The following is a 23,055-nucleotide window of genomic DNA, read 5'->3' on the forward strand; positions in this document are numbered from 1 at the left end:
TAATGGTTGGCTGCCCAGTAGTTTTGGTAGCATCTGCCACAAATCCATTCAGACATTTTTCATTTTCCAGATTGAGTAACGGGAGAATGTTATAATTGTCTCCAAATATGACTTTCATCACTATTTGAAGAAAGTTTCATTTTATGATTGTACATTCATTAATGCTTTTCTTCTTTCTTTAAATGGTCCCTCTCTCAATTATATCGCCACCTCCTCCATTTACAGAAAGGCATTTATTTCAATGGTGCATTCATTCACATGCCATTTCCACACAGAAAAACTGGGTAGTGTTTCAACTTGTTTCCATGTGTGGCTTGCAAGTACATTGAAAGAATAATGTAACAATTGAAGATTCATTTATTGTTTGTTTGCCGTTATAGAATCAAAGAAATTGAAGCACAGATAGAAGCCTTTCATTCCACTGTATTTAGCTATTAAACCGGAGTAATCTACTCTAATCCCAATTCCATGTCCTGTCTATATATATAACTTTTTACATTCTTTTTCTGTGTAAAAAATTCTATCCTGTATATAAGCATAATACCTATATTTAAGGGGATAGAACATGTCCAGGGAATTTTAGACCAGTCACTTAACATCGGTGGTCGGAAAAGTAATGGAACCCCTATTAAAGGAGAAAATAGAAGAACATCTAGAAACCAAAAATATAATAATGAATAGTCAGCATGGATTTCAAAAGGGAAAGTCATACTTGACCAACTTCATTGAATTTTTTGAAGAGGTAACAGAGAGAGTAGACAAGGGTAATGCAATAGATGTCATTTATCTGGATTTTCAAAAGGCCTTCGATAAGGTATCTCATAATAGACTGATGAACAAGGTCAGAGAATGTGGAGTCAGGGCACAAGCAGCAGAATGATTAATACAAGCTGTGGTTAATGTCTGGTTATTGCATTGATTTTTATATTCAACAATCCAACACTAGAGGGTGCCATTGCCTTGGGAACTATGGAAGTGCGGGTTCGATCCTCAGAGTGAGTATTTGCACTCGGTTTTTCTGTGTCCTTCTGAGCATGCGCATTGGACTCCGCCCGCTTTTTTGAGCATGGGCCCTCAACTCGGTTGCGCATGCGCAGTGCAATGTACGAGGAAGTCGGAAGTGGGGCGCAAGGCAGAGAGACAGCCGTTGGAGTTGGAGCTGGAACTGCTTCGAGCTTTTGGATTATTTGGAATATTTTCACAGCCTTCTGTGGGAGAGAAAACATCGGAAGTAGTGGGAGAGAGAGAGAGAGATACAGACTGGGGAGGGAGAGAGAGAGAGAGAGAGACTGGGCAGGGTGAGAGAGAGAGAGACTGGGGAGGGAGAGAGACTGGGGATGGAGGGAGAGAGAGAGAGAGCGAGACTGGGGAGGGAGGGAGAGAGAGAGACTGGGGAGGGAGGGAGAGAGAGAGACTGGGGAGGGAGGGAGAGAGACTGGAGAGGGAGGGAGAGAGAGAGCGAGAGAGAGACTGGGGAGGGAGAGCGAGAGAGAGACTGGGGAGGGAGAGAGAGAGGGAGAGAGATTGGGGAGGGAGAGAGAGCGAGAGACTGGGGAGGGAAAGAAGGAGAGAGAGACTAGGGAGAGAGAGAGAGAGAGAGACTGGGGAGGGAGAGAGAGCGAGAGAGACTGGGGAGGGAGGGAGAACGAGAGAGACTGGGGAGGGAGGGAGAGAGAGAGAGAGAGAGAGACTGAAGGAGGGTGGAAGAGAGCGACTGGGGAGGGAGAGGGATACTGGGGAGGGAGAGGGAGACTGGGGGAGGGAGAAAGAGCTGCGGTAGAGAGAGGGAAAGTGGGAGACTGGATCGCAGAGGAGAGAGAATTCAGGGAAGATGGATCACATTCTTCCATCCCCCTTTACACCCACACCCAATTTCTCAGAAAGCTCGGTACGTGTGTGACAAGGGACATCACTGGAACGGATAAAATCCGGAAGTCACGACACTGTCACTATTCACTTCAGACCTAATAAACCTGTTAACAATCCGTGACCCACGTACAATGCCCCATCTATGGTGGGAATGGGGCAGGAACTTGGGCTGGGATGGAGCAGGAAGTTGGGCTGGGATGGAGCAGGAAATTGGGCTGGGATGAGGAAGCTTTATCCTGTCTGGGCTCTGAAGTCAGAATGGTTCGAATTACATTTTTCAAAGTCACTCAGAGCTTGGGCTGGGCAGTTCCAATTACACTTTCCAGAGAAACGTCTAGGTGTGTCTTACCCTCCAAGGGGACCAATCAGCAATCAGATCATGTGATCAAGGAAAGCCAATCAGAGCATTTTGTAGTGCAAATATCTGCGTCGCGGCTTAATTATACACTCGAGGTAATAATTATACAGAGAGCTGTGAGATCCGATATATCAATGTGTTTTCACTGAGGTGGGGAGGGGGAGTGATATATCAATGTGTTTACTCTGAGGTGGGGAGGGGGGTGATATATCAATGTGTTTACTCTGAGGTGGGGAGGGGGAGTGATATATCAATGTGTTTACTATTCTATTTTAACAGTGAGCTGTTTGATATCAATTAGCGAGGCTGATTGACAGATTGCTGGCCCCAATTGTGTCCTTGGTATCCTGACCTGCCCTGGGGTTAATCACATCGATTGATCACCAGAAATATCAGGCAGAGGGAGAAGACCAGAAGGAGGCAGTAATAAGGGGTTGGATTTCTGTACAGTTGAATATTCTCTCTGATATTCCCGTTCACACACTGAGCTGTGTTTGAGGATCGGAGATATGGGCGAGTGTTGCACTAAATCCCATGGACTGTGTGACCCGGGTTAACATAATGAGACATTAATTAGAGCGATGAACAGAGTCAAATGTGGCCCAGAATCAGAACTGAGCATCAAAGCGAGAGAGCGGAGCCCCTGGATTATGGGCTGTTTGGGATGTCAGCTTTCATTCGCTGCCAAAGGCAGAAATCTTTGTGAAAGATCGCACTTAAAGACAATGTTCAGATGTTCAGTGTTGTTGCGTTTAACCAGAATCTTTAAACAGATTATTGAGGCTCAGCGGGTCTCAGATGAAACAATCTAATAACATTGAAGTGTGTGGGAGCTGTGATATATCAGCTGGTGAACACGGGGCGTTTCATTTCACTGGAGGGGCGGATACAGCGGAAGCAGTAGATCGCATCGTGACCAGAAATGGAGGTGAACGGATTTAACCACCGATCTCCCTGCAGCCGGCTCCTCACTGCTGCTCTTCTCTACCTTAGTGTCTGCAGCAACTCGCCAAGGCTTCTTCAACAGCACCTCCCAAACCCACTCCCTCCACCCACACCGCCCCGTGGCTGCAGTGTGTACCATCCACAGGATGCACTGCAGCAACTCGCCAAGGTTTCTTCAACAGCACCTCCCAACCCACCAACTCCACCATCGAGAAAGACAAGGGCAGCGGGCCCATGGGAACATCACCACCTGCAAGTTCTCCTTTGAGTCACATACATCATCCTGACTTGGAAATATATCGGCCATTCCTTCATCATTGCTGGGTCAAAATCCTGCAACACCGTCCCGAACAGCTCCCTCAATACCACCCCTGTGACAGTGCAGCACTCCCTCAGTACTGCCCCTCTGACAGTGCAGCGCTCCCTCAGTACTGCCCCTCCGATTGTGCAGCACTCCCTCATTACTGCTCCTCTGACAATGCAGCACTCCCTCAGTACTGCGCCTCCGACAGTGCAGCACTCCCTCAGGAATGCCCCTCTAATAGTGCAGCAGTCCCTGATGACTGTGACATATCCTCCTGTGAATTTTGCTAATCTCTGTCACGAGTTTTCAGTTCATTTTAAAATGCCATTCATCTCACCTCTTCCCAATGTCCTTGGGATTGGAATCCGAGAGCACATGGTTTCTGGTCGCCAGTAAATCCCAACCCTTTGAACGGAGACAAGGCTCCAGTGTTCCCACACTGCGCCTGCAATGGGAGCCTGCCCCTGTGTCCTGTTTTACATCGGCCTTTACTCCCATATTACTCCAGTATTCCCACACTGTGCCTGCACTGGGAGCCTGCCCCTGTGTCCTGTTTTACATCGGCCTTTACTCCCATTTTACTCCAGTATTCCCACACTGTGCCTGCACTGGGAGCTTGTTCCTATGTCCTGTTTTACATCGGCCTTTACTCCCATATTACTCCAGTTTCCCACACTGTGCCTGCACTGGGAGCCTGCCCCTGTGTCCTGTTTTACATCGGCCTTTTCTCCCATATTACTCCAGTGTGCCCACACTGTGCCTGCACTGGGAGCCTGTCCCTGTGTCCTGTTTTACATCGGCCTTTACTCCCACATTACTCCAGTATTCCCACACTGTGCCTGCACTGGGAGCCTGTCCCTGTGCCCTGTTTTACATCGGCCTTTATTCCCATATTACTCCAGTATTCCCACACTGTGCCTACACTGGGAGCCTGCCCCTGTGTCCTGTTTTACATCGGCCTTTACTCCCATATTACTCCAGTATTCCGACACTGTGCCTGCACTGGGAGCCTGTCCTTGTGTCCTGTTTTACATCGGCCTTTACTCCCATATTACTGCAGTATTCCCACACTGTGCTTGCACTGGGAGCCTGTCCCTGTGTCCTGTTTTACATCGGCCTTTACTCCCATATTACTCCAGTATTCCCACACTGTGCCTGCACTGGGAGCCTGTCCCTGTGTCCTGTTTTACATCGGCCTTTACTCCTATATTACTCCAGTATTCCCACACTGTGCCTGCACTGGGAGCCTGTCCCTGTGTCCTGTTCTACATCGGCCTTTACTCCCATATTACTGCAGTATTCCCACACTGTGCCTGCACTGGGAGCCTGTCCCTGTGTCCTGTTTTACATCGGCCTTTACTCCCATATTTGCCTCCAGGATCTCAGTCAGAATTTCATTGAACTGAAACTGCTCCTCCGAGGAATCTCTCCCTATTCTGTGCTTTATAACATCATCTTCAGACTGTCTCTCCCGAGACTCTTTAAAGACTGAGATTCAGTCCTCGATTGGCTCACATCAGCCCTCCTCCCCAAGCTTTAAACTTCAATGCTCATTCCCAGAGAGAGAGTCACGGCTCAGAGTGTTGGTGCCAGATTCTACCAAACATTCCTGGGCTGATCCAGTCCCATTTCTAATTGATTCTACCACATTCTCCTTCCAGAAAATCTCTCCCCCAGAATCCCAAAGGAAGTGTCTGGGCCCACTGCTGCTCCCTGTGTAACCGTAACCCTGAACAGGACCAAGATTCTGAGAGGGGACAACCAGCCTGGGAGACATTCCAACCATTCCCATTATCAATGACCAGCTTTATTTGAAATAAGTTTGCTTTATCTCCTGATGATCCTTTTGTTTTTTGTGCTTTACACATTTGTTCATTTCAGAAACAAGGTTGGGATTTATACAGATCATTATTGTGAACAATGTGATAATTTGCAGGAACAGACTCACAGCCCAGGGACCGTCTGTCTCGGGATCCCCACTGTGAACAGGGAAAGAGTTAAAGGTCTTGCTCAGAAACTGGCAGAGTGCCGGCAAATATTCTCATGGTTTGTGAAGGATAATTTCTGTTGAATATCCATTGGGATTCTTCCGATTGTTATTCTGTGTGAATGGTAAATATACCAGCACCAGGTCCCTTGTTTCAGTGTAAATTCTGTTCTCCAACAAGACCTTTACATATTGACATATTGGGAAGCCCAGTGTCATTGTCTTCAGTCCCCACCACAAACTCTGTTCCCTGACCCCCGACCCCATCGCTGACCACTGTCTAAGGCCGAACCAGACCGTCCACACCCTTGGAATCCTATTTAACCCTGAGCTGAGCTTCCCACCCCAAATCCTCCCCATCACCAAGACCGTCTATTTCCATCCCCGTAACATCACCCGACTCCGCACCTGACTCAGCTCATCTGCTGAAACCCTCATCCATGCCTTTGTTATCTCTGGACTTCACTCTTTCAAAGCTCCCCAGGTCAGCCTTCCATCTTTCACCCTCCGTAAACTACAGCTCATCAAAAACTCTGCTGCCCGAGTCCTAACTCGCACCAAGTCCCGCTCACCCATCACCCCTGTGCTCGCTGACTTACATTGGCAACACCTCGATGTTAACTTCTCATCTTTGTTTTCACATCCCTCCATGGCATTGCCCCTCCCTATCTCTGTAACCTCCTCCCACCCTCCAACCCTCTGAGCTCTCTGTGCTCCACCAATTCTGGCCTCTTGCGAATCTCTAAATTATATCACCCTGCCATTGGTGGTCGTGCCTTCAGCTGCCTGGGCCCTAAGCTCTGGAATTCCCTCCCGAAACCAATCCATCTCTCTATCTCTCTCCTCCTTTAAGATGCTGCTTAAAACCTATCTCTTTGACCAAGCTTTTGGTCACCTGCCCTAATATATCCTTATGTGGCTCGGTGTCATATTTTGTCAGATTTACGCTCCTGTGAAGTGCCTTGAGATGTTTTACTACATTAAAGGTGCTATATAAATGCAAATTGATGATGTTATAGGATGGCCACTACACTAACCATACCCCTCTGATACATCCCATGATACTGTTACCATAGTGATGAATGAAGAATGATTGTGAGAGAGCGCAGTGTTAATTAACGATGGCCTGAATTGAGCCCAAACTCTCCAGGAATCAGTGAGTGCCTCCTGGCCCCATGGATTGAGGCAGTGTGTTGAGGGCGGGCTCTCTGTGACTCTTCCTGTGATTATATTGATACTCAGATCTCCTGGTATTACTGGGAGCGCTAATAGTATCAATAACCTGACCCATAACCCTGACAGATTGTGTTAACACAATATCAATACTGAGAACATCTGTACATTTAACAGGCAGTAAAATTACTGGAATAAGACAAGGTTAAGTCTCACTCAATGGTATAGTCCCATCTCTCGCAGTAATGGCCTTGTGCTGATCGAGAATTTCCAGCGGTAACATTCAGTTATAGTGTGTGTTGGCCTCGATTTATTACAATCATTAACCATCGGATCATCCTCACGGTTTCCCAGAATTCCATGACAAATCTTTCATTTATATTATTCCAAGTACCAGACAATTATTCCCAACCACAGCATATCCCACACTGTGCTGTATAATGAGCAATATAAACCATGCAAAGCTTCCTCAGTACTGCGCCTCCGACAGTGCAGCACTCCCTCAGTACTGCACCTCCGACAGTGCAGCACTCCCTCAGTACTGCATCTCCGACAGCACAGCACTCACTTGGTACTGCACTGGGAGTGTCAGCCTGGATTCTGTGCTTGAGTCTCTGGAGTGAGATTTGAACCCATGACCTTCTGACCCAGAGGCAAGAGTGCTGCCCACTGAGCCATGCCTGACTCTGAGTTGTTGGTTGAAATTGTTTTTTCGCTGATGCATCGAATGAGAAAACGAGTCAGTGTGGAGATTGAAGAATGAAATGTGGCCGGACTGGGACAATGTCAGTTTAATTCCTCTAAACCCTGGGATTATTCTATAAAGAGCTTTCTACACACAAAGGATCAGAGATTTCAGTGTTTGCAATTTGACGGGTTATTGAGATTCTCATCCTGCTTCTAGTCTCTGGATTTCAATTTTATTTCACTCCCGTTATTAAACTGTGATATAACAACTTTCTTTTCAACAAGTCCCCGTCCAATCAACTTGGCCGACCCTGGTGTCCATCAGATTGACACTTGACCCCTGAGCCAAGTGGTGTCCATCAGACTGACCCTTGACCCCTGGACTGAGTGGTGTCCATCAGACTGACCCTTGACCCCTGGACTGAGTGGTGTCCATCAGACTGACCCTTGAACCGAGCGGTGACCATCAGACTGACTCTTGGCCTGAGTGGTGTCCATCAGATTGACCCTTGAACTAATGAGTCTTGACCTTGCAGGGATTATATGATATTATTATTGGGGTTTGGGGTCTGGTTGGGGTTGAGATTGGGATTATTGCTGCTTATTATTCTGTGCCAGCAATGTCCTGATTTATACTTTGCTCACATTGACCCTGGATACTGAACCCATGAATAGAATCTGATTTCTTTTCACATTTCGAGAGGGGCGGAATCCTGAGCTCTACTCCCTGCAGTTACAGAAATCAATGTGACCATTTTCTAATGACGGGAGATTGGTGGAAGGAGGTCACAAGCTGCAAAACCCAAGGAGTAAAGTGAGAAAGTGTGGGAGCCGCTGTGATGTGAGGTGGATATGGGGGAAAGGTTGTTGGGTTTGAATGCTGGAGCTGTCTGATCTCAGGTTCATCATTAGTTTAGTGAAGGGAAAAATCTTTCTTTGACAAATACCAGGAGAAATGAAACCGAAATCAAATTGCAGCATCTGAGCTCAGACAGGAGAAAGAAGGAGCAAAGATTGGGGCCTTTGAGACTGAACTTATTCCTGAGATTTCATATTTGTGGAAAGAGGATCAGGTTTTTATAATGGTGATATCAGAAAGCATTACATATTGGAGGGGGATTAGATCAATTTTCAAAAGGAATTTGAAATTAATTTGCAGAAAATGATGGATATTTATTAAGAGTGAATAAGATTTAATTATTTGAGGATTAATATTCTCAGCCTATGTCCCTTGTATTGTACAGACAGACAGATTGCCCTTTCATAAATCCATGTTGACTCTGCCCAATCTTATTATTTTCTATGTGCCCTTAATAATAGATTTGAGAATTCTCCCTGCAACTGACGCCAGGCTAACTGGACTGTAGTTCCCCGTTTTCTCTCTCCCTCCTTTCTTAAATAGTGGGGTTACATTTGCTATCTTACAATCCACGGGAACCATCCTATAATCTATAGAATTTTGGAAGATGATAACCAATGCATCCACTATTTCTATAGCCACCTCTTTCAAAACCCTAGGCTGTAGGTCATCAGGTCCAGGGGATTTATAGGCTTTCAATGCCATTTATTTCTCCAGTACCATTTTTTTACTAATATTAATTTCTTTTAGTTCCTCATTCTCGCCAGACACTTGGTTCTCCACTATTTCCACTAAGTTGTTTGTGTCTTCTTCAGTGAAGACAGACAGACACAAAATATCTGTTTAATTTCCCTGCTATTTCTGTATTCCCCATTATAATTTCTCCTAATTCAGCCTGTAAAGGACCCACATTTACTTTCACTAATCTTTTCCTGTTTATATACCTATACCTCTTTACATACCTACAGAAGCTTTTAGTCTGTTTGTACTCTCATATTCTATTTTCTCTTTCTTTTTCAATTTCTTGGTCCTCCTTTGCTGAATTCTAAAATTCTCCCAATCCTCTGGTTTGCTACTTTTTATGGCAACATTATAAGCCTCTTCCTTTGATCTAATACTATTTTTAACTTCTCGTTAGCCACGGTTGAACCACATTTCATGTGGGATTTTGGTACTTAAAGGAATGTATTTTTGTTATAAATTTATGTATTAATTCTTTAAATGCTATAATTGCCTGTCCACCATCATACCTTTTAATGTAATTTCCAATCTACCTTAGCCAACTCACCCCACATACCTACGTAGTTTGCTTTGTTTAGATTTAAGACCCTAGTTTCGGATTTAACTAAATCACTTTCAAACTTATGTAAAATTCTATCATATTATCGTCACTCTTCCCTGAATGCCTATTTACTACAGCTTATTAATCAACCTTTCCTCATTGCACAATAATATATCTAAAATAGCCTGTTCCCCAGTAGGTTCCTCAACATGTTGATTTAGAAAACTATTTTATACACATTCCATGAATTCGTCCTCTACACTACTACTGAAAATTTCATTTGCCCAGTCGATATGTAGATTGAAGTTCCCCATGATTACTGTATTACCCTTATTACATGAGTTTCCAAATTCCCATGATTTATACTCTGCCCTACATTACAACTCCTGTTCGGGGGCCTATAAACAACTCCCACCAAAGTTTTCAGCCCCGTGCTATTTCTTAGCTCCACCCAAACTGATTCTATTTCTGGATTTTCAGAGCTAAGGTCCTTTCTCTACTGTCTTTATCCCATCCTTTATTATCAGGGCTACCTCTCCTCCTTTTCCATGTTGCCCATCTCTTCTAAAATATCCCTGTAATCCCAACCTTCGCCACTTTGCAACCACGTCGCTGTAATGGCTCTTCGATCAAACCTATTAATTTCTATCTGCGCTATTAATTCATCTATTTTATGGTGAATGCTTCGCGCATTCAGATGTAGTGCATTTAGCTTTGACTTATTTATATTCTTCCCTGATGTCACCTTAGTCACTGATGCCTTATTAACTTTGTTATTTTCTCCGTCTCTTCCTGATCCATTCTGCTTATTTTTACCCAAAACTTTACTCTGCTCCAGTGCCTTGACATTTCTCTTGCTGCTTTTAAATTTACTCTTTCCTGAAACCTCCTACCCACCCTTCATTAGTTTAAAGCCCAATTCAAAAAATAATGGAGGTTAGAGAAATATTTCTATATTCAAGGACTTTCTATCTCCTGAGCACCATTTATATCAAGACAAGGTCTTTCTTTAAAGGATGTTGTTGTTTGAGTCTAAGGCCCTTCCCCAGATGTTGCAGCAGCTGTGTCAGAGGCCTAGGAGGGAGTTACAAGCCCACCCTCCCATCCAGTCAATGTTGGACAGTGAGAGGGAGGAAACGCGAAGATGGAATGGTTGTAACAATGAAGGAGGAAGAAGGGAGAAGTTTACAAATAAACATCGACACTGATAAAAAGGTCACTGGAAAGTGAACACACAGAAACCCAAATACTTTCCACAGGCTCTCCCTGTCCCGTGTGTCTGGGCCTGAGATTTATATTTCAGCTGACTTCAGTCAGAAATAAGAAACACATCTTTGAATTATTGATCTTTCCGACCTGTTTATTTCAAGCTCTTTTAACTCTCATTCGACATCCTGTCAAAAGAGGCAGCAAATATTTCATTGAGGAAATCTGTTGGTATCATTCTTTGCTCAGATTTCAGTCTGACAGTCGATGAGAAACAGGTTCGGAGAAATTTCAGAGTTTTTTAACGGAAAGTTGAACTTTAGGTGTGAGCTGTGGTTCATTGGCAGCATTTCACCTCTGAGTCAGAAGGTCGTGGGTTCAAGTTGGCCCCTAAAGACTTGAGCCCATAATCCAGGAACATACTCCCAGTGCAGTACCGAGGGAGTGATGTCATCTCATCTATGCACTGTCGGAAGGGGCAGTACTGAGGGAGTGATGTCATCTCATCCATGCACTGTCAGAGGGGCAGTACTGAGGGAGTGATGTCATCTCATCTATGCACTGTCGGAGGGGCAGTACTGAGGGAGGGCTGCACTGTCAGAGGGGGCAGTACTGAGGGAGGGCTGCACTGTCAGAGGGGCAGTACTGAGGGAGGGCTGCCCTGTCAGAGGGGCAGTACTGAGGGAGGGCTGCACTGTCAGAGGGGCAGTACTGAGGGAGTGCTGCACTGTCAGAGGGAGCAGTACTGAGGGAGGGCTGCCCTGTCAGAGGGGCAGTACTGAGGGAGGGCTGCACTGTCAGAGGGGCTGTACTGAGCAAGTGCTGCACTATCAGAGGGGGCAGTACGTCACTTGTGACTTTGATGAGAGTTGTTTCGATACTTTGGCAGGGGAGGAAACCTGGTGCTTCACAGGAGCGTAAATTATTTGACACCAAGTCACGTAAGGAGATATTCGGATAGGTGAGGTTTAAGGAGCATCTTTGAGGAGGGAGAGACGGAGAGGTTTAGAGAGGAAATTCCAGAGTTTGGGGCCCAGGGAGCTGAATGCATGGCCGTCAATGTTGGAGTGATTAAAATCGGTGATGTACAAAAGTGCACAGATCTCGGAGGGTGGTAGGGCTGGAGGAGGTTACAGAGATAGGAAGGGGTACAGGGCTGGAGGAGGTTACAGAGATAGGGAGTGGTGTAGGGCTGGAGGAGGTTACAGAGATAGGAAGGGGTGCAGGGCTAGAGGAGGTTACAGAGATAGGGAGGGGTGTAGGGCTGGAGGAGGTTACAAAGATAGGGAGGGGTGTAGGGCTGGAGGAGGTTATAGAGATTAGGGAGGGGTGTAGGGCTGGAGGAGGTTACAAAGATAGGGAGGGGTGTAGGGCTGGAGGAGGTTATAGAGATTAGGGAGGGGTGCAGGGCTGGAGGGAGTTACTGAGATAGGGAGGGGTGCAGGGCTGGAGGAAGTTACAGGGATAGGGAGGGGGTGTATGGCTGTAGTGGGGTTACAGAGATAGGGAGGGGTGTAGGGCTGGAGGGGGGTTACAGAGATAGGGAGGGGGTGTATGACTGTAGTGGGGTTACAGAGATAGGGAGGGGTGTAGGGCTGGAGGAGGTTACAGAGATAGGGAGGGGTGCAGGGCTGGAGGGGGGTTACAGAGATAGGGAGGGGTGCAGGGCTGGAGGAGGTAACAGAGATAGGGAGGGGTGCAGGGCTGGAGGGGGGTTACAGAGATAGGGAGGGGTGCAGGGCTGGCGGAGGTTACAGAGATAGGGAGGGGTGCAGGGCTGGAGGAAGTTACAGGGATAGGGAGGGGGTGTATGGCTGTAGTGGGGTTACAGAGATAGGGAGGGGTGCAGGGCTGGAGGGGTTACAGAGATAGGGAGGGGGTGTATGTCTGGAGAGGGGTTACAGAGATAGGGAGGGGTGTAGGGCTGGAGGGGTTACAGAGATAGGGAGGGGGTGTATGGCTGGAGAGGGGTTACAGAGATAGGGAGGGGTGTAGGGCTGGAGGGGGGTTACAGAGATAGGGAGGTGTGTAGGGCTGGAGGAAGTTACAGAGATAGGGAGGGGTGTAGGGCTGGAGGGGGGTTACAGAGATAGGGAGGGGGTGTATGGCTGGAGAGGGGTTACAGAGATAGGGAGGGGTGTAGGGCTGGAGTGGGGTTACAGAGATAGGGAGGGGTGTAGGGCTGGAGTGGGGTTACAGAGATAGGGAGGGGGTGTATGGCTGGAGAGGGGTTACAGAGATCGGGAGGGGCGAGGCCATGGATGGAGTTGAACACAAGGGTGAGAATTTAAAATCGAGGTGTGGCCGGACTGGGAACAATGTCGGTCAGTGAACGGCGGGGTGGTGGGTGAACGGGACTTGGTGCGAGTTAGAACACAAAGGGGCCGCAATTGCTCTCCGACCAAAACGGGACACACTCACCGTTTCCTTTGCTGATTTACCGCCCCAATCGTTGTGTCTGGATCGATTTTGGACCTTTGTTAAATGTTTCTCTGGCGGGACGGTGAAGCCGGGCTGCGGCGGGGCGGAAGTCGGTGGGGAGCGGGGCGGAAGGTGGGCGGATTCAGGGGCGTCGCGCTGATGTGTCACAACGTCCCTCTCCTTCAGTTAAAGGGGAGGGCCGCTGCCAGCTCTGCATCAACTTTAGTGGTGCCCACTGGGCCACCAGGGAGGGTTTTGGCCAGGCCAGCGACCGACAATTAAAATAAAATGGCGGCCGCGGCAGTGCGCCCTCCTCTTTAAGGGCAGACGCCCCACGCAGCCACAAGCAGCTTCCCACCGGGGAAAGCTGTCAGTGACACCGACCGCCGGCCGATCTGCTCTCGCGGGACAATTTCCCATGGGGCAATTTCCCTTGCGGGGCGGAAAGGGGGTCAACGCTGCAAGGTAAGGGGTTGGCGTGCGCCCGACGGGATGGGAACACGGGCAGGGTGGTAGCTTACACCGCCATAAAAATGCACCAGGGCAATTTCTAAAATGGCGGCACCTCCGTCCCGACTGAGCGGTAGCTAATTGGTAACTGCTCTTAAAAAAAGGGGCAATTTCAGCCCCAAAACCATTTGATACAAAGGCACCCAACAGAGACAGCTCTTCAAAACCATAAACTAAAGGGAAATAATTTCCCCAAACACTGGGCTCCAGTTCCAGTCCGTGTGGAATGGCTCGAATCTAAAGAGCAAATCATCGTCTGTTATCAGCAACAAGCAAGTTGTAAATCTGCCGATAAATCTTCACACAACCTGTTGAGAGCAAGTGCAGAGCGTTAAACTGAGATGAAAGGGCCCAGTGGAGCCATTCTGACCCCGGCTGTCATGTATCTCACATTACTCTATATAACTGTATCTTACCATGCTATATATGACTGTAACTGGATATGGCCTGTAACAATAAGCATACCTTATCACCAGGGGTGCACTTGCAGGAGACACTCCATACCTGTCCCACTGAGGTATATAAAGGGAGGTCTCAGGCAAGTGCAGGACTGGAGAGCTGGAATGAAAGGTGCAGGTCCTGAGTGACCTTGACTTCAGCATGTGTCTTGTGTAAGTCAGTACATTAGAGTCCGGACTTAACACCGGCGAGTGACTTTTCAACATTTAATATCTGAAATGTCAGATAAATGGGCTTTGATGATAATTCCTTGGAACCAGGAAATATTCTACAAGAGTTCCCGAGACAGGTCAGGAAAAGATTCTCCAGAACAAGAAATAAATGATGATTAATGTCCCTGTCGAATGAATGAAATATTTTCAGGACACAATCTCTCTTCTATTTTGTTGTAAAAGCTTTGAATCCTCTGTGTAAGATAAACTCAGAGCAAAGTGAATCATTTCTCAGCCGTGGTCAGTCAAGGTCTCAGGTCAGAGTTTATCTGCACTGTCTGAGGGGCACAACTGTGGGAGTGCTGCACTGTCGGAGGGGTAATACTGAGATAGTGCCGCACTGTCGGAGGGACAATACTGAGATAGTGCTGCATTGTCGGAGGGGCAGTACTGAAGGACAGGAGCACTGTAGGAGGGACAATACTGAGGGAGCGCTGCAATGTCAGAGGGACAATACTGAGCGAGCGCTGCACAGTCGGAGGGGCAGTACTGAGGGAGTGCTGCACGGTCGGAGGGGCAGTGCTGAGGGGACACTGTACTGTCGGAGGGGCAGTACTGAGGAATCACTGCACTGTAGGAGGAGCAGTACAGAAGGAGTGCTGCACTGTCGGAGGATCAGTACTGAGGGAGTGCTGCACTATCAAATGGAGTGAGGGAATGAATGAGGAAGGAAGGGAATGGATGGAATGAGAGTGATGGAGTGTAACAAGTGTGAGTGAGTGAGGGAGTGAGTGCTGCACTATCGGAGGTACGATCTTTTGGATGAGACATTAAACCGAGGTTCCGTCTGCCCTCTCAGGTGGGTGTAAAAGATCCCATTTCACTATTTGGAAGAAGAGCGGGGGAATTATCCCCGGTGTCCTCACCAATATTTATCCCTTGACCAACATCACTAAAACAGGTTGTCTGGTCATTATCACATTGCTGTTTGTTGAGAAAGTCCTTCATTGTCTGTTAGGTGCTTTGGGCTATCCTGAGAGGGTGAAAGGCGATGTAGAAATGCAAGTCCTTTCTTTCTTTCTTTGTCCCAAAGCTGGACATGGGCCGAGCGGCTGGCGATTACAGAATGAATATTAGCAGCTGCCTGGGCCCCGCGGGGAGTCCGAGAGTCCAGTCCCCACTGACTGCCCATTCCTTCCGGCCTCTCACATCCAGTCGGGCTGGGTGGGCTCCGGCCTCGGTTCCACTTTGTCTTTCCCAGGGGTGGGAGCGGGGGAGGGGAGCGTGTTTTACCGGCGACGCAGTAAACGTTGGATTCTCCTGCGCTCTTCGCACCTTCCCGTGAGCGGCCATGGCACTGGAAGCCGGTCAGAGCGGCGGGCGGCCGTTAGCGGTGGTTAGCAGCGCAGTCAGCGACAGCAGCACCCGGTGTAAGATGGGGTCCCGCGGGGATTGGGAGACACACCCTCCCACTTCCTCCCCACACTGGCCTTTCTCACACAGGAGCCCGGTGTAGGGAGCGGGGCACACACATCTCCCATTGTCCTCACACACTCCTCCGTTCTCACACCGCGTCAGAAAGTTATCGCACACGCCCGCTGCAAGAGGTCAGAGAAAAGAAAGGTCAGGTCATAGAAACTCTCCCACGTTACAGATTGTTCCAACTCTCTCTTACTTTTACAACAACTTGCATTTATATAGCATCTTAATCGTAATAAAACGTCCCAAGGTGCTTCACAGGTTATCAGACAAAATTTAACACCGAGACACAAAAGGAGATATTAGGACAGGGGACCAAAAGCTTGGCCCAAGAAGTCGGGTTTAAGGATTGTCTTATAGGAGGAGCGAGAGGTGGAGAGGTTTAGTGAGTGAAATCCAGAGCTTCGGGCCCAGGCAGCTGAAGGCACGGCCCCCAATGGTTGAGCGATTAGAGTTGGGGATATGCAAGAGGACAGAACTGGAGAAGCACAGAGTTCGTGGAGGATTATGTGGCTGGAGGGGTTTACAGAGATAGGGAGGGTTATGAGGCTGGATGAGGTTACAGAGATAGGAAGGGGTGTTGGGCTGAAGGAGATTACAGAGATAGGGAGGAGTGTAGGGCTGGAGGGGGTTACAGAGTTAGGGAGGAGTGTAGGGCTGGAGGGGGTTACAGAGATAGGGAGGGGCGTAGGGCAGGAGGGGGTTACCGAGATAGGGAGGGGTGTTGGGCTGGAGGAGGTTACAGAAATAGGGAGGGCTAGAGGGGGTTATTGAGATAGGGAGGGGTGTAGGGCTGGAGGGGGTTACAGAGATAGGGAGGGGTGTAGGGCTGGAGGGGGTTACAGATATAGGGAGGGGTATAGGGCTGGAGAAGGTTACAGAGATAGGGAGGGTTGTAGCATGGAGGAGGTTACAGAGATAGGGAGGGTTGTAGGATGGAGGAGGTTACAGAGATAGGGAGGTTGTAGGATGGAGGAGGTTACAGAGATATTGGGGTATGTGGCCATGGATGGATTTGAACACAAACATAAGAATTTTAAATTCGAGGCATTGCCAGACTGGAAGCCAATGAGGATCAGCGAGCACAGCGGGGATGGGTGAACAGGACTTGGTGCAAATTAGGATGGGATTAAATATTGAGGCTGAGACTGAGGATTAAATTCTGTGTCCAATTATTCTATCTAATTCTGGGCACATTAGGAAGGATGTCAAGGCCTTGGAGAGGGAGCAGAGAAGATTTACAGGAATGATACTGGGGATGTGGGACTTCAGTTATGTGGGGAGACTGGAAAAGCTGGGATTCTTCTCCTTCGAGCAGAGAAGGTTAAAGGGAGATTTAATAGTGGTGTTCACAATTATGAAAGGTTTTTGATCGAGTAAATAAGTAGAAGCTGTTTCCAGGGGCAGGAGAGTCAGGGACCAGAGGTCACAGGTTGAAGGTAATTGGCAAAGGACCAGAGGGGAGATGGGAAGAGTTTATTTACGCAGCGAGTTGTTGTGATCTGGAATGCGCTGCCTGAAAGGGCGGTGAGAGCAGATTCAATAGTAACTTTCAAAAGAGAATTGGATAAATATTTGAAAAGGAAAGATGTGCAGGTCTATTGGGAAAGAGCAGGGAGTGGGAGTAATTGGATCGCTCTTTCAAAGAGCCAGCACAGACCCGATGGGCCGAATGGCCTCCTTCTGTGCTGTCTGATTCTATGACCCACCCTCACTGAACTCCAGGCCTCCCTTTGTGAGGAGCTGTGCCACTAATTGTGTGGCAGGTGATGGGAGAATCCAGGGGGATTCACTCACTAAAAGCCTCTGTGTTTCCCCCCACGGTACCTCTGCTATCGGATACTCTGCTGACCCTGACACCCAGAAGCCGGGGCGGAGTGAGGGGAGGGGCTGGTGCTGGAACGGTTACTTACCTCGACAGCCCCTGTGCCAGTAATATCCGGGCAGGCACCTGTCACACTTGGGCCCTGTCGCCCCCTCCTTACAGTCACAATATCCCGTGTCATTACAGCGATGGTGGAGCGAGCCATCAGGGTGACACTCACAGTCTGCAGAAACAAGACAACACACACACTGCACACGGCTGTTCCCAATAAACACAGCGACACAACCTCAGCGACAGGAATGAGTGCGACAAGGGAGGCTCAGACTGTGGGGGTGAAACAAGTCTCCAACACTTTACAAACAGCTTCAATCCTCCACACACTGACTGCACACGGCCCGTGTTCCACTCCCTGGGGCGACTGCACAGAATTAACGCAGGTTAACAAGGCCAGAAAAAACAAGCCAGGTTCATCAATAGAGGATAGAATGCACAAGCACAGAAGTGATGTTAAACTTGTATCGAACCTTGGTTAGACCGCACTTGGAGCACTGGGCACAGTTCTGGTCTCCGTATTATAAAAAGGACAGAGAGGCACTGGAGAAGGTACAAAGTAGATTTACAAGGATGATACCAGAACTGAGACGTTGTACCTATCAGGAAAGGCTGACCAGGCTGGGGCTCTTTGCTGGGAAAGAGAAGACTGAGGGGTGACCTGATCGAGGTCTTTAAAATTGTGAAGAAGTTTGATAGGGTAGACATAGAGAAGATGATTCCACTTGTGGGGAGTCAAAAACTCAGGTCATAAATATAAGATCATCACTAATAAATCCAATAAGGAATGGAGGAGAAACTTCTTTATCCAGAGAATGGAACTCACTACCACAGGGAATGATTGAGGCGAATAGTATTGATGCATTTAAGGGGAAGCGAGATAAACACATGAGGGCGAAAGGAATAGAAGGATATGCTGATAGGGTGAGATGAAGAGGGGTGGGAGGAGGCTCGTGTGGAGCATAAACACCGGCATGGAGCGGTTGGGCCGAATGGCCTGTTTCAGTGCTGTACATTCTGTGTAATTGTGTGTGTGGAGAATGGGAGGAGATGAGGAAATGGAGAGAGGGGATTGTTGGTGGACACTGTGGGGGAGGGGTAACATTGAGCAGAGGGAAGCAACGCTGCTACGATACAGGATGGTCGTTTACCGAGAATACAAACTGTCACGTATTCAACTGTCATTGTAACCCATGTATAAGCTGACCTAAGTTGTACACCTTGAGAACACTGACCACAGGGGGCGAACTTGTGGGAGACACTCCTAACCTGGACTCTCCGGTATAAAAGGGGAAGCTCCACCCACCGTCTGTCTCTTGAGGTCTTGGTAATAAAGGTAACTGGTCACAGGGTAACCTTCTCTCAAGTATGGGCCTTGTGTACATTTATACTGTATAGTAAGGACATATTATTGGCAACGAGAAACTGGGATTTAAACCACGCGAGCATGGCCACTAGCAGCACAGAAAAGAGTTACTGTGTTGGTGATGATTGGGACGATTTTATTGAGAGACGATAGCTAAGTTTTGTCACTAAGGAATTGTTGGGACAGGATTCAGCCGACAAACGCAGGGCTCATCTCCTGACTGTTTGTGGATCCAGAATGTACTCCCTGATGAAGGACCTTCTAGTGCCAGAGAAGCCGGCGGATAAGACTTTGCAAGAGCTCAATAAGTTGATCGGGGAACACCTTAAACCAGCGAGCAGCATGCACATGGCGAGACACCGGTTTTACACGCACCGGCGGCGAGAAGGGCAAAGCGTTCCAGACTTCATGGCAGATCTCCGGCGACATGCATGCAGAGCGGAGATGCTGTGAAACTTTTTTAGTGAGGGCATCGGGCATGCTGGGGTTTTCAGTAAACTGATTGAGACCAAAGACTTGACCTTGGAAGTGGCGGCTCTGATAGCCCAGACAATTATCTCAGGGGAGGAAGAGACTAGAATGATTTATGGCAAAAATCTTGGCTCAAATGCGGCAAATGACCAAGGACTCAACATTGTTAATGCGGCACACAGTTCTCAAGGCAGACAAGGACAATCAGACATGCCCCAGCATGTAGTCGAACCCAAAGGGGGAATTCAACAGAGACAATGGCTAGCTGAATGGCGATTCAGGCCATCGCAATGGACAATGTGCGGCCAGTAATGGGTTCATCAATACCTGTTAATGGTGCGCTTAAGGACAGTTACAGAGACAGTCAGAGATGATCGACTGGTAATGGATCTTTTGTTTCCAACAATGGAGCCTCCAGCTCATGCTGGAGGTGTGGAAGCAAACACCCAGCCAGAGCTTGCAGGTATCAGCAATATACCTGCAGAAACTGCAACATCAGCGGTCACTTGGCGCATATGTGCAGCAAGCCTGCAGCCAGGTTGCTGTACGAGGAGGACGGGCCCGATGTAAGCCCTACAAAGCCAAATGAATACTGGGGGAAATCACTGGAAGCTGAAGTTCAGCGAGTTCAGGTGGAGGACAGATACAGTTCATACACCAGGACGCCACCGATAATGATGAAAGTGCTCCTCAATGGCATCCCAATATTAATGGAGCTAGACACGGGGGCCAGCCAGTTCCTGATGAGTATCAAACAGTTCGAAAGGTTGTGGGTGTCCAAGCCCAGGAGGCCAAAATTATTGCCGATTGACGCATTGCTACGGACATATACAAAGGAGATCATTCCGGTGCTAGGCAGCACCACGGTAGCCATGACCCACAAAGATTCGGAGAACAGGTTGCCACTCTTGATTTTCCCAGGGGACGGTCCCGCACTACTGGGGAGGAGTTGGCTTGCTCTCATGAACTGGAAATGGGCGATGTCAATGCAATTTCTTCTGTGGAGCGAGTATCATTCTCACAGGTCCTGCACAAATTTGACTTATTATTTCAACCCAGCATCGGCACTTTCATGGGGACCAAGGTAGTGATTCACATAAACCCGGACGCCAGGCCAGTATACCACAAGGCCAGAGCGGTGCCGTACGTGATGCGGAAAAAGATAGAATGCGAATCGGACCGCCTGCTGAGGGAAGGCATCATCTCGCCAGTCGAATTCAGTGACTGGGTGAGCCCAATCGTGGCAGTGCTCAAGGCGGATGGGTCGGTCAGGATATGTGGCGATTACAAGGCCACCATCAATCGGGTATCACTCCAAGATCAGTACCCGCTACCGAGAGTGGAGGACCTCTTTGCGACGCTATCCAGTGGCAAACTTTCTTCAAAATTGGACCTGACCTCAGCTTACATGACCCAGGAGCTGGCGAGTGAGTCAAAGAAGCTGACCACAATCACGACACACAATGGGTTGTTTGAGTATAACAGATGTCCGTTCGGGATTCATTCGGCCGCCGCAATCTTTCAGCGAAATATGGAAAGCCTCCTCAAGTAAATTCCAAGGACAGTGGTCTTTCAAGATGACATCCTCATCACGGGTCGCGATATTGAAGAACACCTCCACAACCTGGAGGAGGTGCTACGCAGACTGGACCAGGTCGGGCTGCGACTGAAAAAAGCGAAGTGCGTCTTCTTAGCTACAGAGGTAGAATTCCTCGGGAGGAGGGTGGCAGCAGACGGGATCAGACCTACTGCGTCCAAAACGGAAACGATCCAGGGAGCCATAACACGACGGAACTGCATTTGTTTCTGGGGCTCCTGAACTATTTTGGGAACTTTCTTCCCAAATTGAGCACGCTGTTAGAGCCGCTACACGTGCTCCTACACAAAGGTCGTGATTGGGTCTGGGGGGACAGCCAGGAAAAGGCTTTTGATGGAGCACGCAATTTGTTGTGCTCTAAAAAACTGTTAACGTTATATGACCCGTGTAAGAAACTAATTTTAACAGATGATGCGTCATCCTATGGGGTCGTGTGTGTGTGGCAGCATGTGAATGCCAATGGTCAGTTACAGCCGGTAGCTTATGCCTCCATAAGTCTGTCCCAGGCAGAAAGGGGTTACAGGATGGTAGAAAAGGAAGCACAAGCATGTGTATATGCAGTAAAAAAAATGCATCAGCATCTGTTTGGCAGGAAATTTGAGCTGGAGACAGATCATAAACCACTAACATCCCTTTTGGCCGACAACAAGGCCATAAATGCGAATGCATCAGCCTGCATAAAGAGGTGGGCACTCACGTTAGCCGCCTATGACTACACAATTTGACACAGACCAGGCACTGAAAACTGCGCCGATGCACTCAGCAGGATCCCACTAGCCACCACTGAGGGGGCAGCTGAGCATGATGCTGAGATGGTCATGGCTGATGAAGCTTTCGAAAGCGAAGGCTCACCTGTGACAGCCCATCAGATTAAGTTCTGGACAAATAAAGACCCGCTACTGTCTTTAGTTAAGAAATGTGTCCTGAATGGGGACTGGGCAGCCACGTACGGGGCATGCCCTGAGGAGTTTAAACAGTTTCATAGGTGCAAGGATGAACTCTTGATTCAGGCCGATTGCCTACTGTGGGGAAACCGAGTAGTCATGCCCCCGAAGGGCAGAGAGGTGTTTATCAGAGAACTACACAATGAGCACCCGGGCATTGTCATGACGCAGCCAAGGAAGCCCCCCTTAGCCCTGGTCCTGGCTCGCCAAGCCATGGTCACACATCCACGTGGACTACGTAGGTCCTTTCATGGGAAAAATGCTTTTGGTTGTAGTAGACGCTTACTCCAAATGGATTGAGTGTGGATTTTAAATTGAAGCACATCCTCTGCCACGGTAGAAAGTCTATGGGCAATATTTGCTGCCCATGGTCTACCGAACGTCTTGGTCAGCGACAATGGCCCGTACAAGTACTGAATTCCAGGACTTCATGGCGGGCAATGGAATCAACCATGTCAGAATGGCATCGTTCAAGCCGACCTCAAATGGCCAGGCGGAACGAGCAGTGCAGATAATCAAACAGGGGATGCTCAGAATCCAAGGGGGTTCCCTACAAAGCTGCTTATCACGTCTCCTGTTGGCCAATAGATCCCGACCACACTCGCTCACAGGGGTTCCACCTGCAGAGCTGCTAATGAAAAGGACGCTCAAAACCAGGTTATCCTTGTGCACCCTACTATGAAAGAAATTGTTGAGAGCAGGCGTCAGTCACAATGTGACTACCATGACAGGAATGCGAGGGCACGATGTATTGATGTCAATGACTCTGTTTTTGTCCTTAATTACGCTGCAAGGCCCAAATGGCTTGCAGGCACTGTGATTGCCAAAGAGGGGAATAGGGTTTTGGCAGTTAAACTTACCAATGGACAAATCTGCCGCAAACACGTGGATCAAACTAAAAGGAGGTTCAGCAACACCATAGAAGAAGCAGAGGAAGAACACGACGTAGAGTTTACTCCACCACAGGTGACCGAACACCGGAATCAAGTGGAGGAGAGCCCAGTCACTGTGGGCAGTCCAGACAGGCTTGAGGCACCGCAAACAGCAGACACTCAGGCCAGTGCCCAACAACCAGAGCCCCAACTCAGGCGCTCTACAAGGGAGCGCAAA

At 48.4% G+C, this 23,055-nt stretch overlaps 1 protein-coding gene across 1 annotated transcript in view; it reads right to left on the reverse strand.

The window, feature by feature from the left end:
* Positions 1-15,580: 15,580 nt before the first annotated feature.
* LOC139266693 (netrin-G1-like) overlaps positions 15,581-23,055 on the reverse strand; it is a 36,994-nt gene continuing 29,519 nt past the window's right edge. The window contains exons 7-8 of the mRNA XM_070884283.1: positions 17,605-17,739; positions 15,581-15,810 (exon numbers count right to left, since the gene is read on the reverse strand). Coding sequence (XP_070740384.1) covers positions 15,581-15,810; positions 17,605-17,739 — 365 coding nt within the window. The remainder of the gene's footprint in view (positions 15,811-17,604; positions 17,740-23,055) is intronic.

This window comes from Pristiophorus japonicus, chromosome 7 (assembly GCF_044704955.1).
Source record: "Pristiophorus japonicus isolate sPriJap1 chromosome 7, sPriJap1.hap1, whole genome shotgun sequence".
NCBI classification, from domain to species: domain Eukaryota; kingdom Metazoa; phylum Chordata; class Chondrichthyes; family Pristiophoridae; genus Pristiophorus; species Pristiophorus japonicus.